This window comes from Cygnus atratus, chromosome Z (genome assembly GCF_013377495.2).
Source record: "Cygnus atratus isolate AKBS03 ecotype Queensland, Australia chromosome Z, CAtr_DNAZoo_HiC_assembly, whole genome shotgun sequence".
NCBI lineage: Eukaryota > Metazoa > Chordata > Aves > Anseriformes > Anatidae > Cygnus > Cygnus atratus.
Window position 1 is genome coordinate 34,130,006 of NC_066396.1, and position 20,703 is coordinate 34,150,708.

At 38.4% G+C, this 20,703-nt stretch overlaps 1 protein-coding gene across 1 annotated transcript; it reads right to left on the bottom strand.

Moving 5' to 3' along the window:
* Positions 1-994: 994 nt before the first annotated feature.
* Positions 995-20,559, bottom strand: LOC118259871 (nuclear factor 1 B-type). Its single transcript, XM_035569732.2, has 3 exons — positions 20,329-20,559; positions 13,776-14,307; positions 995-1,110 (listed from the first exon to the last, which is right to left on the bottom strand). The coding sequence occupies exons 1-3, from the start codon at positions 20,356-20,358 to the stop codon at positions 1,100-1,102; spliced, it is 573 nt and encodes a 190-aa protein (XP_035425625.1). The 5' UTR covers positions 20,359-20,559; the 3' UTR covers positions 995-1,099.
* Positions 20,560-20,703: the final 144 nt, after the last annotated feature.

Consider the following 20,703-nt stretch of genomic DNA (forward strand, 5'->3'; position numbering starts at 1 on the left):
CATTAATATGGCTTGAATTCTGACAAGGTCAAACTGGCTGGACTATATTTAAAAACACCTTTATCTTTCTGCAATAGGATAATGTATTCTAAGACTATATACTGCAGGAACATAAGACTCTTCTGCTGATTTAACCTAGGCTCAGAAGCTAATGCTCTCCACTATGCTTCAAGTTAATTACTGCTGAACAATGCAGGAAAACAGCACAAGACTCCAGCACAGTACCAAGAGAATTAATATGCCCTTTTGACCAAAGAAAACTAAGCAGACTGCATCCAGGAAAGCAATTACAAAACTGCAAAATTCTGAGATAAATTTTGGGTGATTTTATTTGTTCACTATTTGTGAAGCTCAGAAAAGGAGCAAATTTGATTACTGCATTAACATTACAGGACCCTGAGGTTATGAAGGACATCAAGAGGTCAGCTGAACCACCTCTCTGCTGGACAACTTGATCACATTTAAGTGTGTCATGTTGGTAGATGCTTCCTAAACCTGTCCTTGATAAGAATTACACACTCTCCTTTGGCCAGTTTGTACTTCTATAATCATTAGAGAGTTACTGAATTTGATTTTTTTCCAAAACACAATCTTTTCTGATGAAATGTTAAGCCTTTATTTCTCGACCTACCTACAAGGCAGGCTAATCAGAAATCTAGAAAGCTTTTGGCTACCTCTAACTAATTCACACTTGCTTTCTGAATTTACTCTTTTTTCACCCAAAACTCTACATTATTGAACACCATTGCACCATAAGCCCTTTCAGTAGAATGCAGTTAGTGCTTTGCTAGTCATTAGAACAATTATTGCAACTCAGAGCAACTCAGATTTATGTCTTGGTCCACAGTACCAAATGATCAATATTATTTAACTCTGCAAGGATTCTGGTCCTAAACCTGAAATATGGTTTTCAACACACATGCTTTACATCACACAAATATTGGAGGACAAACAACAGATTAATTGCTCACCGTAATGCTGTGTTTGTGAGTGCTAAGAAGTCATTCCAAATGTTCCAAAAAGGATTAATGCAGTATAACAAGTCTATTTAATTACTGAAAGACCAGTGATCCTCATTTTACTATAAGCAGCTTTTCCTTTATTTGGAGACTGAAAATAGAACAGAAAAGATTACATGACAACTATAATTCTTGTACCAGAATATTCAAGTTACAGAAGCAGTATAGTGTAAAGAATGTGCAAGAGGCCAGGGAGGACTATATACACACACTGTATTTGTGTATGACAATGCAAGATTAGGCATGTGTTTTAAAATTAACCAGCAGTCCTCACTATAGTCAAACTGCACAAACAATTCTTATGCTCTGTGTAACAATAAGATATCTGTTTCCGTAACAAGGAAAAATAACTCCAGTAACAATTAAGCCAGTTGCAGTAATTACACATAGCTTAAAAAATAAATTTAAAAAAGTCAGGTGTAATAAAATAAAAGAAGTCCATGACTCCTTCAACATAAACCTTTATAGATGGCTGAACTGCAGACTATGAATTCATATGTGGCAAAAACAAAAGTTGATATAGTTTACTTTAAATTATGTGTCTGAATCTAGACAGCCCAATCAATTTTCCAATTCTCCTTTCTGCATAGGCTAGTTATTCTTTAACTGGAAGATAAACAATAGAATAACTTTTGATGTTAACCCTCTGTTAGCTCCAAACTGCACTGATTCAGTACTACCTGGGAAAAGTGCATGGATGGACTTCTTTTCCTTTGCATAGACTAGTGTCACTTCCCACTCTTAGAACTAGGCACAGTCATTTTGTAGGTGTTGATGTTACATCTGGCTCATTACCAACCTCAAAATATAATAAAGCAGAAAATGAGGAAAACAATGACTTCAGAAGGAAAAGTAGCTGGCATGTTGAGTCCAAAAAGGACAAGTTACATATCAAGTATTTTGGAGAGTTTCAGTACAATCAGTAGGGGCTTTGGCTACAAATAGGCCTTTCAAGACAATATCCTGGAATAAAGCATTACAAAACAAGATCAGGCTATTAAATAAATCTGAGCAATGGGCTCTGTCTAAGTTACCTTACAAAGACCTGTAATCACCGGTAAGATGAAACAGGATGACCAGCATGTTCCAGATACAAGTGCACTGTTACATGAGTTTTATCTCACACCCTGGACCAAACTCCTGACCATCCATCCTGTTCCCATGTCAGTGTGCTCTGGGCTGAGCTATTCACCCACTGGACTGAAATGCTTGGGCATCAGAGAGGTGAGAGGGATGGGGAACCAGGCTGAACTCAAAAGCCACCCTTACAGACACTACAGATTCGTTCTGTGTGCTTGGTCATTTATATGAACACATACATAACTGCCTGTGATTACTGTTTCTTTCATCTTTCTTTCTAAAGCATTTTTCTTTCCACTGTCACAAGGCAGCAAAATTCAGACAGCTTGTTAAGCACACCAAAACCATAGCTCCATCCTCAACGGCAGCCTCAAGGAAGCTGAAACACAGGTGAATCTGAAGAGTGCTCCCACCACAGACCTGGTCTTCTGTGTCAGATAATTCTGGGCGGTTTCCCTCTGCCGCCCTCTCCCACAGCAGAGTACCACCGCAGGGCTTGCAGTGGAGGAATGCTTTGTGCTGGCCCTCCCTGCTTGGGCAAGTTTCTTCCATCTGGGCATGAGAAAACGGGGTAAAACATTTCTTCAGAGCCCACTTGGGGGCTGGGCACGAGCAGGCAGACTCTGCTTGCAGTGACATACATGAAGGTTTATAATTTTTCAGCTGGTACATATCTAGGCATTTCGCAATCCCCCCACTGAGACAACACTACAGCAAGCGTTGCCTTCTCTTGGGACCTGAGGAAACCTGCCTGTGGTCACCCACAACTGGATACTAAGCCATGGGTTTTGAAGTCCTTGCATCTAAGCACTGATTTATACTTCACATTGTCATTACAGGGACACCATTCAACCTCCATGCATCAGCAGTCCCACCCTCCTCCTTCAGAGGAATAATATAACAGCAATCAAAAACCAGACCTCCACTGAATTAAATAAAAAGTATGGTCATTTACAACTTGATGGGAACACTGTATGTGCAAATATTATCTGATTTTTTTTTCCAAAAAAAATAAATGAGTTGACAGAGAAATCAACCAGACTGCAGAAATAAACCTGATCACATGCTGTAAAGTCAGCGCATTGTACCAGGAATAAAGTATGTTTTAAGTGAAGTAGATTTGCTTGAATAAATTTGCTCAAGTGAGAAAAGTTTTCAGGCTAAGGCCTTAAATTAAGAACATGCCAATGATCTGATGAGTACTGGCTTACAAATTTACCTGTTTTATAACGGTACCAGTACTGTCATATGAGCTTTCCTAAATCATCGAGGCTGTATCATGCCATCAGTTTTTCAAACAGATCCAGTCACTGATTTCAAAAGGCAATGCTTCCTAAAACTGCAGCACAATGCAGCAGATGATTAGATGTAATACCCATCTCAAAAAACTAAACTGTCCTAACAATCAAATTGTAAGCAATTACAGAGAGCACAAAGCCTAAATCAAGGAGCTGACATTAGAATCAGGGACATTCACGGTAGGCAGCCTGTCAGGATACAGTGCTGATGACTTCCCCTCTCACCAAGAGTCAAGCCAAAGTAAAAGCAGTTTTCCCTAGAGACAGTGTTTCCAAAAAAAAAAAAAAAAAAAAAGCAGAAAACAAAGATTGTTCTTTGTCTCCTCTTAATAAGTTTAGACCCTGCATCAAACATTATGTATGAAGTCCTTTGGAAGTTCTTTGCTTTGGAGACCATCATTGCACTTGAATACAAGATTAGTCTTTGAGAAAATAAGGTTCTGATACTAAAGAAATCATAGCTACTTACAGGATGCCCCTCCATTCCAAAACAATAAATTATTTAGATCACTCTGATTTTTTTTTTCCAAAAACTGAACTAGTGTGCATGTGCATTACACCCTGATTGCAAAATATTTTCCAAACTGAGCCTTTTTTCCAATATATACCACTCGAATGATGCTCAAAGCAAGACAAGGCTGATGAAGACTTACAAGCATTTGCCCTTGAGAAATGCAGTGAACCTGTACACCCTCAAAGAACAGAAGTGCATCACAACCTGAGGGAGGACAAAATTTCACTCTAGCCTCTAGCAATCATCACTTCTTATGCAGAGGAGGGCCACCTCTTTGTCCCCATCGCTGGCAGCAGAAAAAAGGTGGTGATGTTGAGAGTCCAGCCACTTCCAACAGAGGACAGGGCAGCTCTGGATGGATGCTGCTGGTGTGAAAAGTGGGGACTGAGACCTTCTTGTCAACAACTACCACAGGGAATCAGAGGAAACAGCAACACTGCTGAACAATGGGGAGGTCAAGCTGTTCGCAGCCATTTCATGACCCAGACAACTCAAGGTCAAGAGATTCAGGTAGCAACTTGGCCTGGGCATGAGTTACAGCACAAATGAATTGTGTTAACAAATCGGCTTTGGTCAATTAAACCTAACAAGACATGTTGCATCATGTAGCAGGGTCCTTGACACTAAGGCCAGGAGCTGAGGCTGGCCTCATAAAACATGTCTTTTAACACAGCATAACAAATTTAAGGTAATTTGTCCAGAAACTCCAGATGTCAGAATAAGAAAATACAAGTTGACTTGACTAGGAGATGTTTTCACACTTTGAAATCAGAGTACAGGTTTATAGACATCCTTTCAATGTATCTGGCATCATTATCATTGGCATTAATCATGAAATGGAAAATTGATGCTATGCTAAATACACTTGCTATCTACAAGACACAAGACCCTTCCAAAAAAATCAACTAGGGAAATCCAGCATTTCCTTGTTACTTGTTTTATCAAAAAGGCTGAAAATAGCTTGTCACTTTAGGCTAAAGTATTCACAAAAAAAAATTACAATAAATATTTAATTTTCAATCTCTAAAGATAAGGAATCTGTATTACTGTATTCTAATATGTACACTTTTTTCTATTTTAAATAAAAAATATATAAATTATATGTAATCATCAGAAAATATGTTCTGAAGAATATATCAAGATGACTGACTAAAGAGTAAAATATAATGCTAGATTAAAGATATCTGTTACACTTATCTTTCATTTGCATAAAAGTATTCTTTTTGAAATTATGTGTAGCAATTCAGGTTAATGTTAACTTGAAGATTGAAAAGGCAAATATATAATCAATATTTTAAAAAACTAATTATTTAAAATTCTCAAAAGTCTAATAACTGCAAATGGTATAGAATATACTTACTTGTGCACATCATTTGCATTAACCAATATAAGAAAAAATATCATTTTTGTAATTTCCCAACAGACACAATGAGTTTCTCAAATAGAGTTCACTATCTGTTCACTTTTGTGTTTGACTTTCCTGTTTGATCTCTAAAGAAGTAACGGAGAATCATTCTGTTGCACTTCTGTATATATTTTGCCAGGAGGAAGCAATAAAAAGACACCTTAAATCCACAGAGATGCTTTTAGTGAAGGTACCTTTATAACACTGAAGGACGCTGGAACACTCAGTTTAAGGTTATTCCTAAATTTTCTCTGGAGTAAATGGAGTAAATAGTTAGTGTGAAAATGTGCAAGGTTTTTTTGAGGGAGAATACTCAATGGTTGAATGAGCTTCAGCTAAGCTTTTCTACAGTTCTCTACCCAGTGTCGTACCATAGTCATTTCTCTTTATTTGATTCCTACACAGGAAAGAAAGAAAGAAAGGAGGGAAGGAGGGAAGGAGGGAAGGAGGGAAGGAGGGAAGGAGGGTAGGAAGGAAGGAAGGAAGGAAGGAAGGAAGGAAGGAAGGAAGGAAGGAAGAAAGGAAGGAAGGAAGGAAGGAAGGAAGGAAGGAAGGAAGGAAGGAAGGAAGGAAGGAAGAAAAAGAAAGAAAATATTTAAAACTTCTTAAACACCATAAGTAGTGAAAGGGGCCCTAACATTAAATGATTTCAGTGTCTGTACAGTTTTAAGTCACTTTTTTGTGACATGAGAAGGGGCACAGGGAACCAGGAGGATGTGACACATGGCCTGCAGGCAAAATCTCTAGTAGTCAGGTTGGCTAGAAATGTCCAAAATGCTATGTTTGATAAACACACTCAAGACTTTCAGCCCTTCCTCAGACAGAATCCCCCACAAAAGCCATGACTGAAGTGTCCATCTCCCACTGATTGAAAAACAATCTAGAACAAAAGTCACTTGTCAATACTGAGGTTCCTAAGAAACAGCTAAAGAAATATATTTAGGAGGGAGGGTGGAGGAAAAGCACAATACACTCAGAAAAGGAAAGAAACTCTCAGTAAGGTGAGCTTGGGAGGATAAGAGAGTAGGAAACTAATACCTTTATAAATTAAAAGGTGGGGGGGGAAGATTAGCAGCTTTGCAAGAAGACTGTTCCCAATTGCACACACAACTCACTGCTTCCAGATAGTACAATGTACACACCTAAATCAATTCTCTTTTCTCTTGGACAAAGCTAGTAATCTATGATTTACTTCTCCTTTACTAGTTCCTGAGCCTTTCAACCCTCTTCTAATCCATACTTCATACTGGCCTTGAGCCAGTTTTTTAGCAAGCACTTCTAGAAATTCCACTAGTGTTAAATAGTAATAATAATAATAAAATAAATTAAAAAATAGAAAACGAGAGACAGGGATCAAACATGAAGACTCCCTATAAAGAATGACATCTCATTTTATGTTTGTCAAACAAACTGGCTAAGTGCACAGGCCTTCTTCCTTTGTCACATTCACTTAACATATGAAAAGTGTCTCCAGATAAGGGGTCTCTTCTCCACCCCAAAATCAAAGTTAGGTTAGTTCAGTTAGATTAGCCTTTTTTATTCTGAAATCATCCCACCTGAGTGATTAAAGCAAAACAACACATCACTGTGCAGTTAAGGCTGGAACATAACTGTTAAAGAAATTTCTTGGGTTATTGTGCCTGGCACTGCTGTGTACTGCTCCAAGGACCAGAGCTTCGGCAGGGCCACCAGTCCTCAAGCTTTCTACACTACTCCTCTACTAACAGCAGGAGGAGGAGGAGAAGAAAAAGCAGGAGTAGGAGGAGAAGAAAAAGCAGGGTAGATAGGAAAGCTAGAAAAAGATGTCAATTTGACAGCAATCTGGTGCAATAAGTTTTAAAATTCAACATCCAGTGGTATTAGTGTTTAATTACTTTATAAAGTTTTCAGTTACAACAAATCCAATATGCACGAAAAATAAGAAATTTAAAACATAAACCTCTGCTGTTATTTGAAGTATTTCCTTTATGAATTAGTGACCTTATTTACAGTTTAGAAGCTTTTTTTTTTGTTCCCAGTATTCTTCTGTCTGAAATTACTGTGAAGCAAGGATTTTCTGTTTTCTTTTCTGTTCTTTACTTTATTGCTTCTTGCTGTTGATCTAAATGTGATTCATAAATTAATGCTAAATTCTAAATTTTCAACTAGTTGCACAGAATGTATTTAACTGTAAGCTTCCTTTGTCTTAAACACAATTAATATCATTTAACCCTGTGAAAATGATGTCCCTGGTGTATCAAGTAAGAAAAAACAGAATAAACAAAAAGTAAAAGGCTCCTTCCTAAAACATATATATTTCATTCCTGATAGCAATAGTAAATTAAATATTAAAATTTCCCATTTCTTTCTCATGAATTTGTCATATCACCCACAACACTGTTCTGAGAAAAATAAAAATTAAAAACAAAAAATAAATACATTTTGAATTCTTCATTTTTACTGTTTGACTGATGTGTGACCTTTTCAAGTGTTTTATTTTCCTGTGTCTCCATACACAAAATATTCATAATCGTCAATTGAAAAACATGCCCATGCCCATATACACATGAAAATAACGCCCATCTTTTAATGACAAATATTTTTTCTGTCTGTAATTTTCAGCACATTTGAGGTACTTGACAAAGTTGTCATCCTACATTTTACATTAGAAAACTAGGAAAGAAGTCAAAAGGTGTCTTTTTAAACTGACACAAGCAGTGTTTTAAAATTATATTTTCTGTATGCCTGAATAAATGGGAATTGCTCAAAGTAATCCAACATTTTTTAAGTGTTTATTGTTCCCTATCAGTTTCTTAAACTACAAAAAGCTCTTCTCATATGAGAACAAACAAAACATAAACTCCTACCTCTACTTCTGCACTGGCTCTCTGATTCCAAATTGAGATTTAATGCAAGGGATCAGCATGCCATTTCAGCATGTAAGTAATAGGCTTCAAGAGCATCTAGATACCTATAAGGTACAGGCAGTAATAATCTCTGTTTCCTGTTGTTCCCAGTGCAGCTAACAATTTGCTGTGTAAACTCCAGCAAATTACTTGTGCCTTGACATATCCTTCTGCAAAACAGGTTAAATGTTCAATTGTGTGTTCCCATATAAAGTATTCAGAAGGAGGCAAATCATTCAAGTTAACGGAAGTAGGAACAATCAGCAATTCAAGATGATTGATTCTTCTAGGCCCTCTTTTATTTATTTTTTTTAATTTATTTATTTATTAATTGTGTGTGGAAGCATCAATGTACACAAGAAATGCAAACCCCTGTCCACAAATCTTCAGGATGTTGTGACATTTAGATGTATGAACATTATAGGAATTATACAGAGAAGAGACTGTTTAAAAAATCATTTTGGGTACAATTTTACATTGAATTCCTTATACTTACAGCAAACTAACAGAAAAAAATACATTATTTACCGTTGTAAAAGAGAAAAAGTATTATCACCATGTTACTCTATCCTCAGTTTTCTATGCTTACTATATGTAAACTGAAGTGTGATATAAGAACGACTACACAGACATATTTAAAAATTTGAGCTCCCTTTAAAAATAAACTCACAAAATTCAAAAAGTTTAACAACAGGATCAAGGCATTGACCCACCAGGAGTCTGCTTGCCTGTTCCCGCAGTTCCTTCTGGACAGAGGACACAATGTCCAACACAAGACTGCACGCATACCTCGCTAGCACCGCCGAAGCAAGAAGGCGGTATCCCTGCTCGCTAAGGGATTGCTGATTCCTCAGCGTTTAGCTGGGTTGGAAGCAGTTTTGGATCCATGCAGGTGCAGCCCGGGAATGCCTGCACTCAGGCTGAGATGATCTGTAGAGGTGCTGGCCAAAGGATCGTGACGGCGTGCATGACAAACCTGGCACAGCCCGCGTTGGCTGCTCGATGCGGCAGCCGGCTGCAGCCATGTGGTGCATGCTCCCTGCCAGCACACAACCGGCCCTCTCTCTCCTGGGATCTGCGTGCTTCCCAGCGGCCCAACAGATGAATCCTCACAGGAGAAGTTCTCCCCTACCTCACCTGCGGGGAGCCAGCCCGCTCCCTGCCTCTCCCCTTCTTTCTTTTCCCTCCTATCCTTCCTTTTTCCCTTTTTTCCTGTGACCCCCGGAGAGATAGGACACAGTCTGGTGAGCTGGGGGCTCACGTAGGCCAGGCTTCCTTCTGTGCAGCCCTTTGGGTAGGGCTGCTAATCCTTCTTATTAATTAACGAGATAATAGCAGTTAACCGGAAAGCAATATTAATGCTAACTATCTAGGAAACTTCCAACAGAAATGATTTAGCCTTTTTGCAGAGTTCGTGGTAGCAGAAATCCTGCAGCTGGAACTGTAACTATGTCTTGATGTTTTAAGAACTTTAAAAACTCAGGAGAGCCTGAGCAGTACCAGACGAAGGACATCTGCATCTATTTTCTGCTCTCCTTTTTGGATAGTTTAAAAGATCCTCCCCTCAACTTCAGATTTTATTAAGAGCTGGGGATGCAGGCTCCCCCAGTTATATCAGTCTTGCAAAAGGACAAAGGAGAGTGTAAACAGCAACATGACTGATCTGAGAAATGTACTCTGAGAGGCGCACACATTTAAAAGACTTAAAAATGTTTACCATTTACATTTACCATTGCTTCAGTTCTTTAAGCTCCCAAAATATTTCTCAAGGTCTATTGTGCTTCATTCACTATCTTCTAAAATATCTAAAATCAACTTTGAATTTTATTTATGCTGCAAGGAAGAAAAACAGCAGAGACAACATGAGGATTAGCAATTCTGCAGATAAGACGTTGCGATGAGATATTTTATGTTTTAGAAAAAGAGCAATGGATTTTTTTTTATTTATTGTTTTAATCAGCCATTGTAAGACTAAGCAAAACATCTATCAGAAGAAGGGATTTATATTATCTGGGTTCTGTTGCAGCAAACAAGTACTGCAGCTTTCATTCACTGATTGTCAAAAACTTTCCAATGTGCCCACTGCAATGCGGATGCCAACCAACGAATCAAAGGCATTCAGCAACTAGACAAAGAGGGTCTGATGCCAACCTCGGTGCCACTGGCAACCATTATTGGCATCAAGCACATTGTCTGCCTTTTTTTTTTCTCCTCTCCTGGCACTTGACAAACAAAATGGCGGTTCTTGTAGCAACGGGAACACAGCCTAAGCACTGCACTGATTGAGTCAAATACCATCAAATGATTTTATGGACTCAGATGCATTTCATATCAAATGACAGAAAAACAAACAAACAAAAATGTCTCTGATGCTAGCTAGAAAAAAAAAAGGGGGGGGGGGAGGGGGCATTTTTGTCATTAGAAACAACATTTGTGGCATTTTCAAGGTTTGGGCTTTTAAAAAATTCAGTGAGGGGGGAGGGTGGACTTGAAACACAAAACAAGGAGAGCCCTGTAGAAATGTATTATGATTTAAAATTATTTGAGTCTAAACATTGATCACTGTGTGCCTCCCATTTTCTTCCTCCATTTCAGTCAAAGGCATTGCAACCTATGTCAAGCCTCTTTTTAAAAAAAAAATGTTCCTAAAGCGCAAGAAGGTAGTAGAAAGGGAATAGGGAGAAAAAGATGCTGAATTCTGAGGGAGGTGAGCGAAAAGCAGAACCAGGTGAAGTTGGTCAATGACAGAACTTGATAGGTCAGTCTTTATTTCATCCTTCAAGGCAGATGTGGAAGTAGAAGCTCTTTTTATTAGGAACTGAAAGGATTATTGACACTTCTAGATCTGGAAATTGTCAATATATTGTAACATTACTCTGCACTGCAATGCGGATGCCAACCAACAAATCACAGGCATCCTAGGCTAAACAAAGAAGGTCTGATGCCAATCCTGGTGCCACTGGCAACCATCACTGGCACTCAAACCATCCTTCCTCCTCCTTTTTCCCCTAATCTTCTTTTTTAAAGCAACAAAAAACATACTATTTGGCCCCTTTATTCATTTTGTGTGCTAATTCCTTCTTCATATTTCATTCAGCAACTTAATTGTTTCTATTTCTCTACTTAGTTTTTATACGATACTATTAGGCGGCTTTTGTATTCCAAAACAGAAATAAAAAGCAAAACAGCATGTGTAAAAGGCAGTATTTTGGTTGACTACATGCTTATCTTTTGCAAAGCCTGGTGCTCTTAATCAAGAGCACTGCAAAGCGCCACAATTAACCTGCTTTCACTGAGGACAGAGAATCAACTTTTGACAAAACGGGATAAAAATACGAAGATAACTTAATATGACTTCTTCAAGAAGAGAGCCAACAGATGTTAACAGAAGATTAACTGTAAAGCAGCAAGAGAGATACAAAATACTTGCGGTTCACAATAAACAAAAGGGTCTACTAAGGGTGGCTTGGTACAAAGAAATTAGCCAGCTTCATCTTCCCATATATTCCTGAAGTAGCTTCTTATAACTTTAGAAGTTATAATATCACGGCATGCTTATCTTACTCATTTCTGTTTAGACAAATATTTTGAATAATCTCATATTCTCAATCCATTTAAAACAGTAAAATCACCTATGCCCTTCAATTTCTTGCCCCATTTCAAGATACTGGCTTCCAACAACTTAAAATCAAGAGTGTGAGTACCCTGACCGCAGCTTCTTCGGTTCAAGAGTTACATAAGCTGTTTTGCCTCTCTTTGTAATTTTGACTTTTACAGATAGGTATACCCGTTAGAATTAATCAGTAAGCTATGTCTTGCAATATTTGCATTCAAACTAGTGTTCTATTTTTTTTTCATAAAGGAAATTTGAAGTTAAAAATATTTTGTAATTAAGATATTTTGTTTAATGCTATCATAGAAAACTTATTTTCTATGCTTTTGAGGATCAGATTTACCACACTGTGCAACTACTTAAAGTTGCTGCAAAATTTCTAAGTACATTGCCTACTGCTGTGGAGAGAAAATATATAAAATACAAACAAGGTAAAAAAAAAAAAAAGGCATTTTTTCTTGAGGAATAAATAATAAAATTGAACACTATTTATATGTTCACAAGAACACAGTGCACCATTTACATGACTGAATTTCTAACAGAAAAATTCATTGAAAATAAAAAGGTCGTCTTGTGTATCTGTTCTTCAAAACAATGAGTACACATTGAAACGACGTGCGATTTCACTTTTTTGTTACTAATAAAATTCATTCAGTTTATTTTTCGGTTAGATCCAGAGTTACGTATCGGGCATCAGATAACTGCCTGCCATCTGCCCTTCTGCAGGCCATTTCTGCCTACTACCAGGCCAAGTTGTAAAATGGCCCACCATCTGCAGCCGTTCAAACTTTCCCTAGTTTAGATCTGCGGCTAAAAAAGAAATGTTTTATTGCTGCTTATCAGCCAGCAATACAAAGATGGCTAGAGGATGATATAATCAGCAGAAAGAACTCAAACGATGCACGCAGAGAAAATGTTTTTCAGAAAGCTTAGGATCAGAGGAAAACCTTTATCTACTTACAGCCATTTACGATTTTGGGGGACCTGCATATGAATATTGTTATGTGAATATGTAAAATGAATAGCATTTTTTCCCTGAGATATGATTACCAGAAGCACTGTTTGTATTTTAGTTCCACAAAACTAAGTTAAAGGAGCTTTTCTGTGATTTTTCATATTTTAATTATCTGCCAAATATAATTAATTATACTGGTGTGATTATGAAAATATACTTTTTATGGAAAATTCTCTGTAAATATTACAAGCTGTATCTTTGTTTTTCAAAACTCAGATAGGAAACATGAGCTAATGATATAAAATATGAATAAAACGTAAAGTAGTGTATGCTGTAATTCTGACTACTAAGTATTTACTAAGCTGCGTTCCTGTGTTAAATTTTTTTCATATTTTATTTAATAGTCATGAGAAACTCTATAATTGCTTTTAGAGTTAAAATAGAATCATCAACTTAAAGATGAATTTTTGATTATTTGTAAAAGAAAATGCAAGAATAAATATTTATATTATTTATTGTGATTGTGCAATTGCACATACCTGCATCTGTTACTAACAATACTGGTGGGTTGGGTGGGGTGGACACACAAAAACTTTAAAGAGAAGAAGAATGTTTCCTGAAGTCATTACTGGAAAAAATACACAATATTGTGCCCCTTTATCACAAATATATATATATAATATAAATAAAAAAATAAAAAATAATTTTTTTTTAAAAAAAGGCAGCTTCAGAAGAACTAAAGTACTACTCTGGTATGTCCTACTCTCTCCTGAAAGAGAAGAAGAGACATATGTCAAACATACGTGTCACTTGCACAGGTCTGTAAGAGTACGTGTGTATGTGTGTATATATGTATACATGCTGATTTACATATGGATATGTACCCACATTACGTATAGAGACCACAGAATAATATTTCACTGGAAGCGAGCCCATAGGGGAAACAGGGCTACTCAGAACCAGAGTTTGACATACTAACATAGAAACACAACAATCTGCTTCCTACCTTGCTCCTGCACGTAGTATGCCAAAAACAAATCAAGCTCCTTGACTGATACTGTTATGTGGTGTGGCTGGACGCAAAGTGCTGGATTTGTGCAATGTGGGGATTTCATGAGCCGCTCTCCATCCGTACTTTCCAAAGGGATGCCTTTGAACAGGATCACCATGACTAGATCCAGACGCCAGACTTTGTCAGCCTGTCTCAGGCAGTCGATTCTCCTAATCTTACCCTTCTGGTCAGGATTGGACAATACACAGCATGGGTGCTTCTTCCCTGTCACCGTGAGCACAAAATCCTCCCGGAACTCTTGGCGAATATCTTTGCGCAGCTTGGCGAGGAGCCTGGATGCCCACTTCTGTTTAATTTCGGGCTTTTCACTAAGTAGCTCATCCTTGACTGCTCTTTCCTCATCCTTTGACATTCGTTTCTCATGTTTTTTGAAGTACTTGCGTTTTCGAGCCTGGAGGTTGAACCAAGTGTAGGCAATTGCACGGACATGTGGAAGAAGTGCCTCAATGAACGGGTGAAATTCATCCTGTGAAAAGAAGTGGAGGGAAAAAAGATAAAAGAAGAGAGGAAGAAAACTCAGAGTCAGTAAGCTCTCATAATCAAAGCATCATCAAGAAAGATTTCTGAAAATCTTAAAGTGAAATCCAAGACGAAGAGAATAAACACTCAATAGTTAGTTAAAATCTGTGCAAAATTCTGCGTAATATGTTTTACGCATTTATTATCGCTATCAGGCAACAGACAAAAGTACACAGAGAATCACATTTTCTCTATATTTCACTCTTTAAAAGAACCCTTTGAAGATTTTATTCTGTATGCCTCCCCTCACTTCATCCCACAACGCTATAAAGACTACATCATTTAAAAGAGATGCTATCAAGATGTTTTGTTTCTAACGTTTAAATATCTGAGTGAAGGGCTAACAACGAGAAAAGTACCATTGTGCAAAGAGGACACTATACGGTTTTAAAAAATCTGAGCAGAAATGTTCAGAACGCTGAGGCGAATGCCACAGTTCATTTCTCTTCTCTGTGGCACAGAAACACAAAGCATATACATGCTCAGTGTAATGCCACACAGTTCCCGCTTTTGGAGCATGCTCTCAGCAAGAGACTGCTGGTGGCACAAAGAGCATGCGCCATTAAACTTGATCCATTTTCTTATCAAACGTCCAACATTCCAGCACTGAAACAGCACCATTCCAGTGGTGGTAACTAGAGAAACCAGTATACAGTAAGGGAAAGTGGGGAAAAGACACAGCATGTTGTACACAAATCCTGAACAGAAGCTTCTGTACTTTCAGCTCTTCGGGCTTCCCTCCCACCACCCCCAAACTCCATAAAATAAAAGTTTACGAAGCTGAGAACAAAAATTACATTAATTTTCTTCTGGCAGCTCTACTATGGGTTTTGAAGCCCCACAGAGTCAGTTAATTTGTTAACTGATCACATGAGTGTGGCAATTATTCTAAACCCCTTAAAAATCAATCTGAGGTGTACAATGAAAAATGGCAACTTGGCACAAACTTTGCATTCTCTGTGTTCCTGCATGCTGTGGCAGAGTGACATTACGAGTGCACAGCTGGTCAAATGCTGCTTTTGTGATACCCATGCAATTTATTTACAGTTCCAAAATATCCCTTTCTATCATCTGGCTACACCTGAAAGTTCTTATCTTCTGCCTAGCAGCAATGTGTATTGCATTAAGGAGGTAATGCTTAGTTGTCGTCTACAAGCACATCCTATAGCAATTAAATTGTTTTGTCTGCTTAAAGTACCATCCTACACATCCATGTTAATATCTAAATAGGCCTTTCCCAAAAACTAATGCCTCTTCTGTGAACAAATCCGCTGTTTAAAACAGCGCGATCTGCTTATCAAACATTACTGTATTTTGGTTTGCAAAGGAGACCTTAGGGGAGATATCTCTCTTTCTGTGTGTAGGCATATGTAGTTTTAAATACCATGCAGATTGTTCATCATACTGCCTGGCACGGTGCAATCAAACTAAAACTGAACCTTTTTTATACAATTATATTCAAGAATACAATTAACAAACTAATATTTTAGCTATGTTGCTAGACAGGGAATGAATTATGTTTAATCAGTAGGTTGATTAACTCCATTAGGGAAAAAATGATGAAAGTATAACCAATGGTCTCAATTATAGAGAGTTCAGACTGCCATTGTAGAAGCTTCAGGCCAAGAATTTAGTATTTAAATCTTCAAATTTCAAACAAACTTTAAAATTTCCTGAATGGTAAAAACCTACTGGAGCTGGTTACCTCTCTTCCCTCACCACCCTCAAATCAAACAGAAAACAACACAAAAGTTGCAAGCCGTTTCCCTATGCCCATGTTACCTTCACAGAGAAAAAAAAAATAATAAAAAAAAAAGGGGGGGGTGGAGGAGAGAGAATATTAGAAGATAATTCAGCACATAAACAATTGCACTACAGTACGATGTTTGACAAAGTCACAAAGGCAATAATTAAACTGACTAGTAGTTTCCAGCAGAGATTTGAACAATTCTGATACTATACTGGCACATGAAACTAGGCCATGGAAAGAGTTAAACCACAATCTGTTCTTTGTGTGGGAAGGCAATACTGCTCTGAGTAACCACAGCCCATGATAAGACTTCCCTATCTTCATACGCTTTCCAATGCCATGCTTTTTTCCCCCTCATTTCGAACTACTAGAGAAAGTTTATTTTTTCACCTGTGAAAGTCATCTTAATCAGAGCATGTTAATAAAATTTTAACTAAGCATAAGGAGGAAGGTTTTTCAGTGTAAAATCCTTACAATTAATTTTAGACTGAACAAAACAAAATTCCTTCACATCTTGAAAATTCTAATATCTGTGATTAAATGTGGGGCAAGGAAAAAGACAGGGGGATTAAGAGCTTTGAGAGAATTTGTTTTTTGCCCAAGTACAATAATTTACCCTATGTCTAAAACAGACTCCAACATTTATAACTTTAAATGGCAATATAATTAACATGGAAATTTTACACTACTAAAAAACTGCAGATCTACTTTTCTTTTTTAAGATGGACATGGCAAACTCTTCCAGAATGGCTTCACCTTCAGGTGCTGCACATTGTGTTACCAATAATAACCAATGGCATTTCATATCTATGAAAATTTTATATAGACAAATTACTGTTTTCAAATTTCAGTATCCAATGGTTGAATAGTGGTTGAATGTTTTCCTCTTCAAAGAGAGAAAGAAAGAAAGAAAGAATGGAAAAAAAAAAAAAGGAAAGCTTTTTAAGACTGTATTCAGGCTTTTCTTTCAGGATATCATTAAGTCCTAAAGCTATAAATATATGTGAAAGAGTGTGAAGGAGAAAGACAGCAAAGAACATCCTGTTCTAAAGCAATATTATCAGATATCTGTGAGAGATTCATTGTGCATCTGGAGTCCTTTCAAATGAAACATTACTTGACAAGAAGTGCCCATAAAAATGATCCTAAATGGAGATTTGCAATTAATCACACACATTCTCCACTAAACCTCCTAAAAAGCCATCTACAGAATTTGATTTTTCCCCTTAATATTCATACAGCAATATTGAAAAATGATTTTTATGTGGCACTTACCCATGTGCCATAGTTGCTCTTGCAATAGAGTGATTTATGGAGGAAAGATTTTCAAACGTCATATCAAATGGCTCAGGTGAACCATTCTGCACTGACAATTTAAATTAAAATGGAAGTTATTATAGGATAACTATGTAGTTTGTAAATAAAGGAAAAAATACCAGTAGTCTAATTGTATTATAATGATGATAGATAGGCCGGCTTTTCTTTTTGGAATAGGTAAAGGGGAAATGCAGTGCCACTCTCATATTTTCCGCTCTTATAAACTTTATATCAATTCATCTAAGTTTGACCTAGGATCATACAACAAGTATACAAGGCAGAAGTCTAGAAATTTTACAGCAAAAACTTCAGGCACTCAATTTCCCCATGTGGATTTTCCTTTTGCATAATGAAATAACATATTATAAGGGGAAAAGAAAAAGGCTACATATTCTGAGTTTCCTGGACCACCATAACATAAAAATAAACGTGGTAAAAATATCACAGGAGTCTAAGCACTTAAAGGCATGTGGTAACTGCATCCTATCATGCCTCAGCAAGAGAGATAAATGTAGTTTATACTCATTCCCAAACAGGGGGAAAGAGACGTGGGGGACAGAGAAAAAGACCCTCATGTCTCCACCCCCCAATTAAAGTGCTTCTGCCAAGTCTTCATTCTTCCTTGAAGTTATTTTACATCCACCAAACTTTTATTGAAACAGTGATGGGTAACATTTGAAATGCCAAGGGCTGTCTTAAAACTGCACTTTTGAATTTTAGACTTGTTTCTGAAAGGTGCTTCAGTGCTCTATCGGCACAAACTGAACTGGCGCTTGTGCACTAGCTTGGTCCAAACAGGTGTTCTGTGTTTAGAACTTTTACCAAAATATTTTCTACTGAGCATACCCTATCACAGTCAACATGCATCGGTGTAGTGCCTTAGAGAGGCAGAAAACAATAGAGAGAACAAATTTGGCAGTATTGTTTTAACTCAGTTGTAAGCCAAAATAAGATTCATCAGTTTTATGCTTTAAATATATTAATAGTGGAAAGCATACATTCTCATTTCCAACATAATCTGAATTTTTAATTTGGGGAGAGGGAAGACGATTTCAAAACCGCTCTTATCATTCCAAACAGATAGAGAAAAAAATCCAAATTAAAATCAAACTGCTGCAATTCTGTTCCATACATGTGCCTCTAAGTGCGAACTGCTCCTACATAACAGATGATATAGCAGGATTACAAAATGTAAGATAGAAGTTATTAACACACGAAAGCCAGGAATCGTTCTCTTGTACCTGTGACTGCAGCAGTATAACGTTATGTTTTTGTATGCACCTAGGTATGGTATTTTAACATAGATTTGCGAAAAGTGAGGAAATCTATTGCATCTGAGTCCAAAAGGCAAAGATATGGGAAAAAAATGTCATCAGAGCAGAAAACAACAAAATGAACTGCCCGCCGTGCTAGTGGTGGTAGTGAAAACGTGTGTGTTTTCTGTGTTAAGTTGTACTGTAAGGAATATATCCTAGGACAGAGGTCTCATTGCCTGTCAGTAATTTCACAGGACGGACAGGCCACATAGAATTGATTTTTGCTAATTAAAGGTAAGCAATTATTTCTCTGTGTGTACCCGCAAGCGTACGTGTATCTGCTAGACAAAATGCTTGCCACATGCAGTAATTTTTCTTTTGAGGAAGAAATATTTCTACGGCACTCTTTTCCAGGTTTGCTCCGCTCACGCTCAGGTTTACTTGCTGAAAATATCCATATCTAAGTCAATCACACTTAGATGCCAAACAAAATATAAACAATAAAAAATGTGTCAGCCAAAAAGCTACAGGACTGCATCCAATCACTGAATAAGCCTTATCGTTGTTTCCATCTTCATTCACAATTTATGAATACTTCAGTCCTTTTGAATTACAATGCTTTCTAATTGTCGAATAACTTAAATCGTATTTATTTATTCGCTGTGCAGCTATAAGCGCGTCGCTGCCCGCTTAATTACCGTACAGCGCGAGACGCCACTTTCGCACGTTTTCGCCTTCTTTAGCTATTTGTTGCGCCAATGTGGAAGCAAGCCGCTATCGCTTAATCAGTTTACATCACATCCTCCTAAGACAGACTTTCACAAAAGCTTCTCAAAACTATCCTCTGCCTTCTGCCCACGGCGTTTCACCCCCCCCCGCCCCGCCCGGCCGGGCGCCCCCTCCCCAGCGCAGCCCCGGCGGCGACCTCCCCTCAGCGGCCGCGGCCGGGCACCGCTCGGCCCCCAGACCCCAAACCCGCTCGCGGGGACCCCGGCCGGGACCCGCGGCGCCCCGTCCCGCTGCCCCCGCTGCCTGCCGGCGGCCAGCCCCGCGGTGAGCCCCCCGGTGAGCTCCGCGCTCCGCCGCGGATGCTGCGCGCCCGGGAGGCAGCCGCGTCCCCCTCGCCCCCGCCGCTGGCAGGCTGCGCGCTGCTAATTAAGCCTAAGACGGGATCGCTTCGCGCCAAGAGCGCGCTCGCTGCCTTTTTTTTTTTTTTTTTTTCGGTCAAAAACAGCACTTTTCCTTTTAAAGGCTTTCGTTAGGTTCCGCGTACGCCGGTGGGCTGAAAAGACCGCAGTGCGTTTGATTCCAATCAAATCAATACTTCTCGAACCTGCTTTTTAGCGTAATTACTCTCATTTCCATTCTGTTAACCTTTGACTCCTTATGCACTAGCAATTAACAGCATTTGTCTCCGAGTGACACTTTGAATGGATCTCCCCAAAACAATGGCCTGGTACAGTTGATCCTCCAGTATTCCCCTCCTGCGAGAGGAGTTTGGATCTGACAAGCAGTTACAACTGCGCGTTAACCCATTACCACTACTAGCAATGACTCATTAACAACTCACACAAATATAAAAAAGCACGTGAAAATAAGTAAATAAACGAATAAATAAATGAAATGAAACAAAATGTGTCTATACCTGAGTGAGACAGATTGGAGAATACATCATGACTTCGCTTTGAGACCACGCTGCCCGAAGAGCCCCTAAGAAAAAGCCTCAAAAAAGGAATAATTTCATCTATTCATTTTACAGTCATCTGAGACTCAAGGAAGATGAAATCAATCAGGACGGGGCTCTGCCCTGGATCACAACTTCACAACAAACCCCGTTCCTCCTTAAATAGCCAAAGATTCAAGTTCACTCCGTGTGCTAGATTTCCCGGGGTGAAATCCAATCTACACTTTTAACCCTCTTGTTGTCGGCGGCGCAGGAGTCTTGGTTTTGCTGCTGCTGCTGCTGCTGCTGGTTGTTTTGCAGATGAGGGGGGCAGGACTCGAACGGGGGGGGGGTGGG

Coding starts and splice junctions, on each gene's coding strand:
- LOC118259871 (XM_035569732.2), bottom strand. CDS start 20,358: ATGATGTATTCTCCAATCTGTCTCACTCAG. Junction 14,308..20,328: donor CTCCAATCTGTCTCACTCAG/GTATAGACACAT, acceptor TTCTTTTCACAG/GATGAATTTCACCCGTTCAT.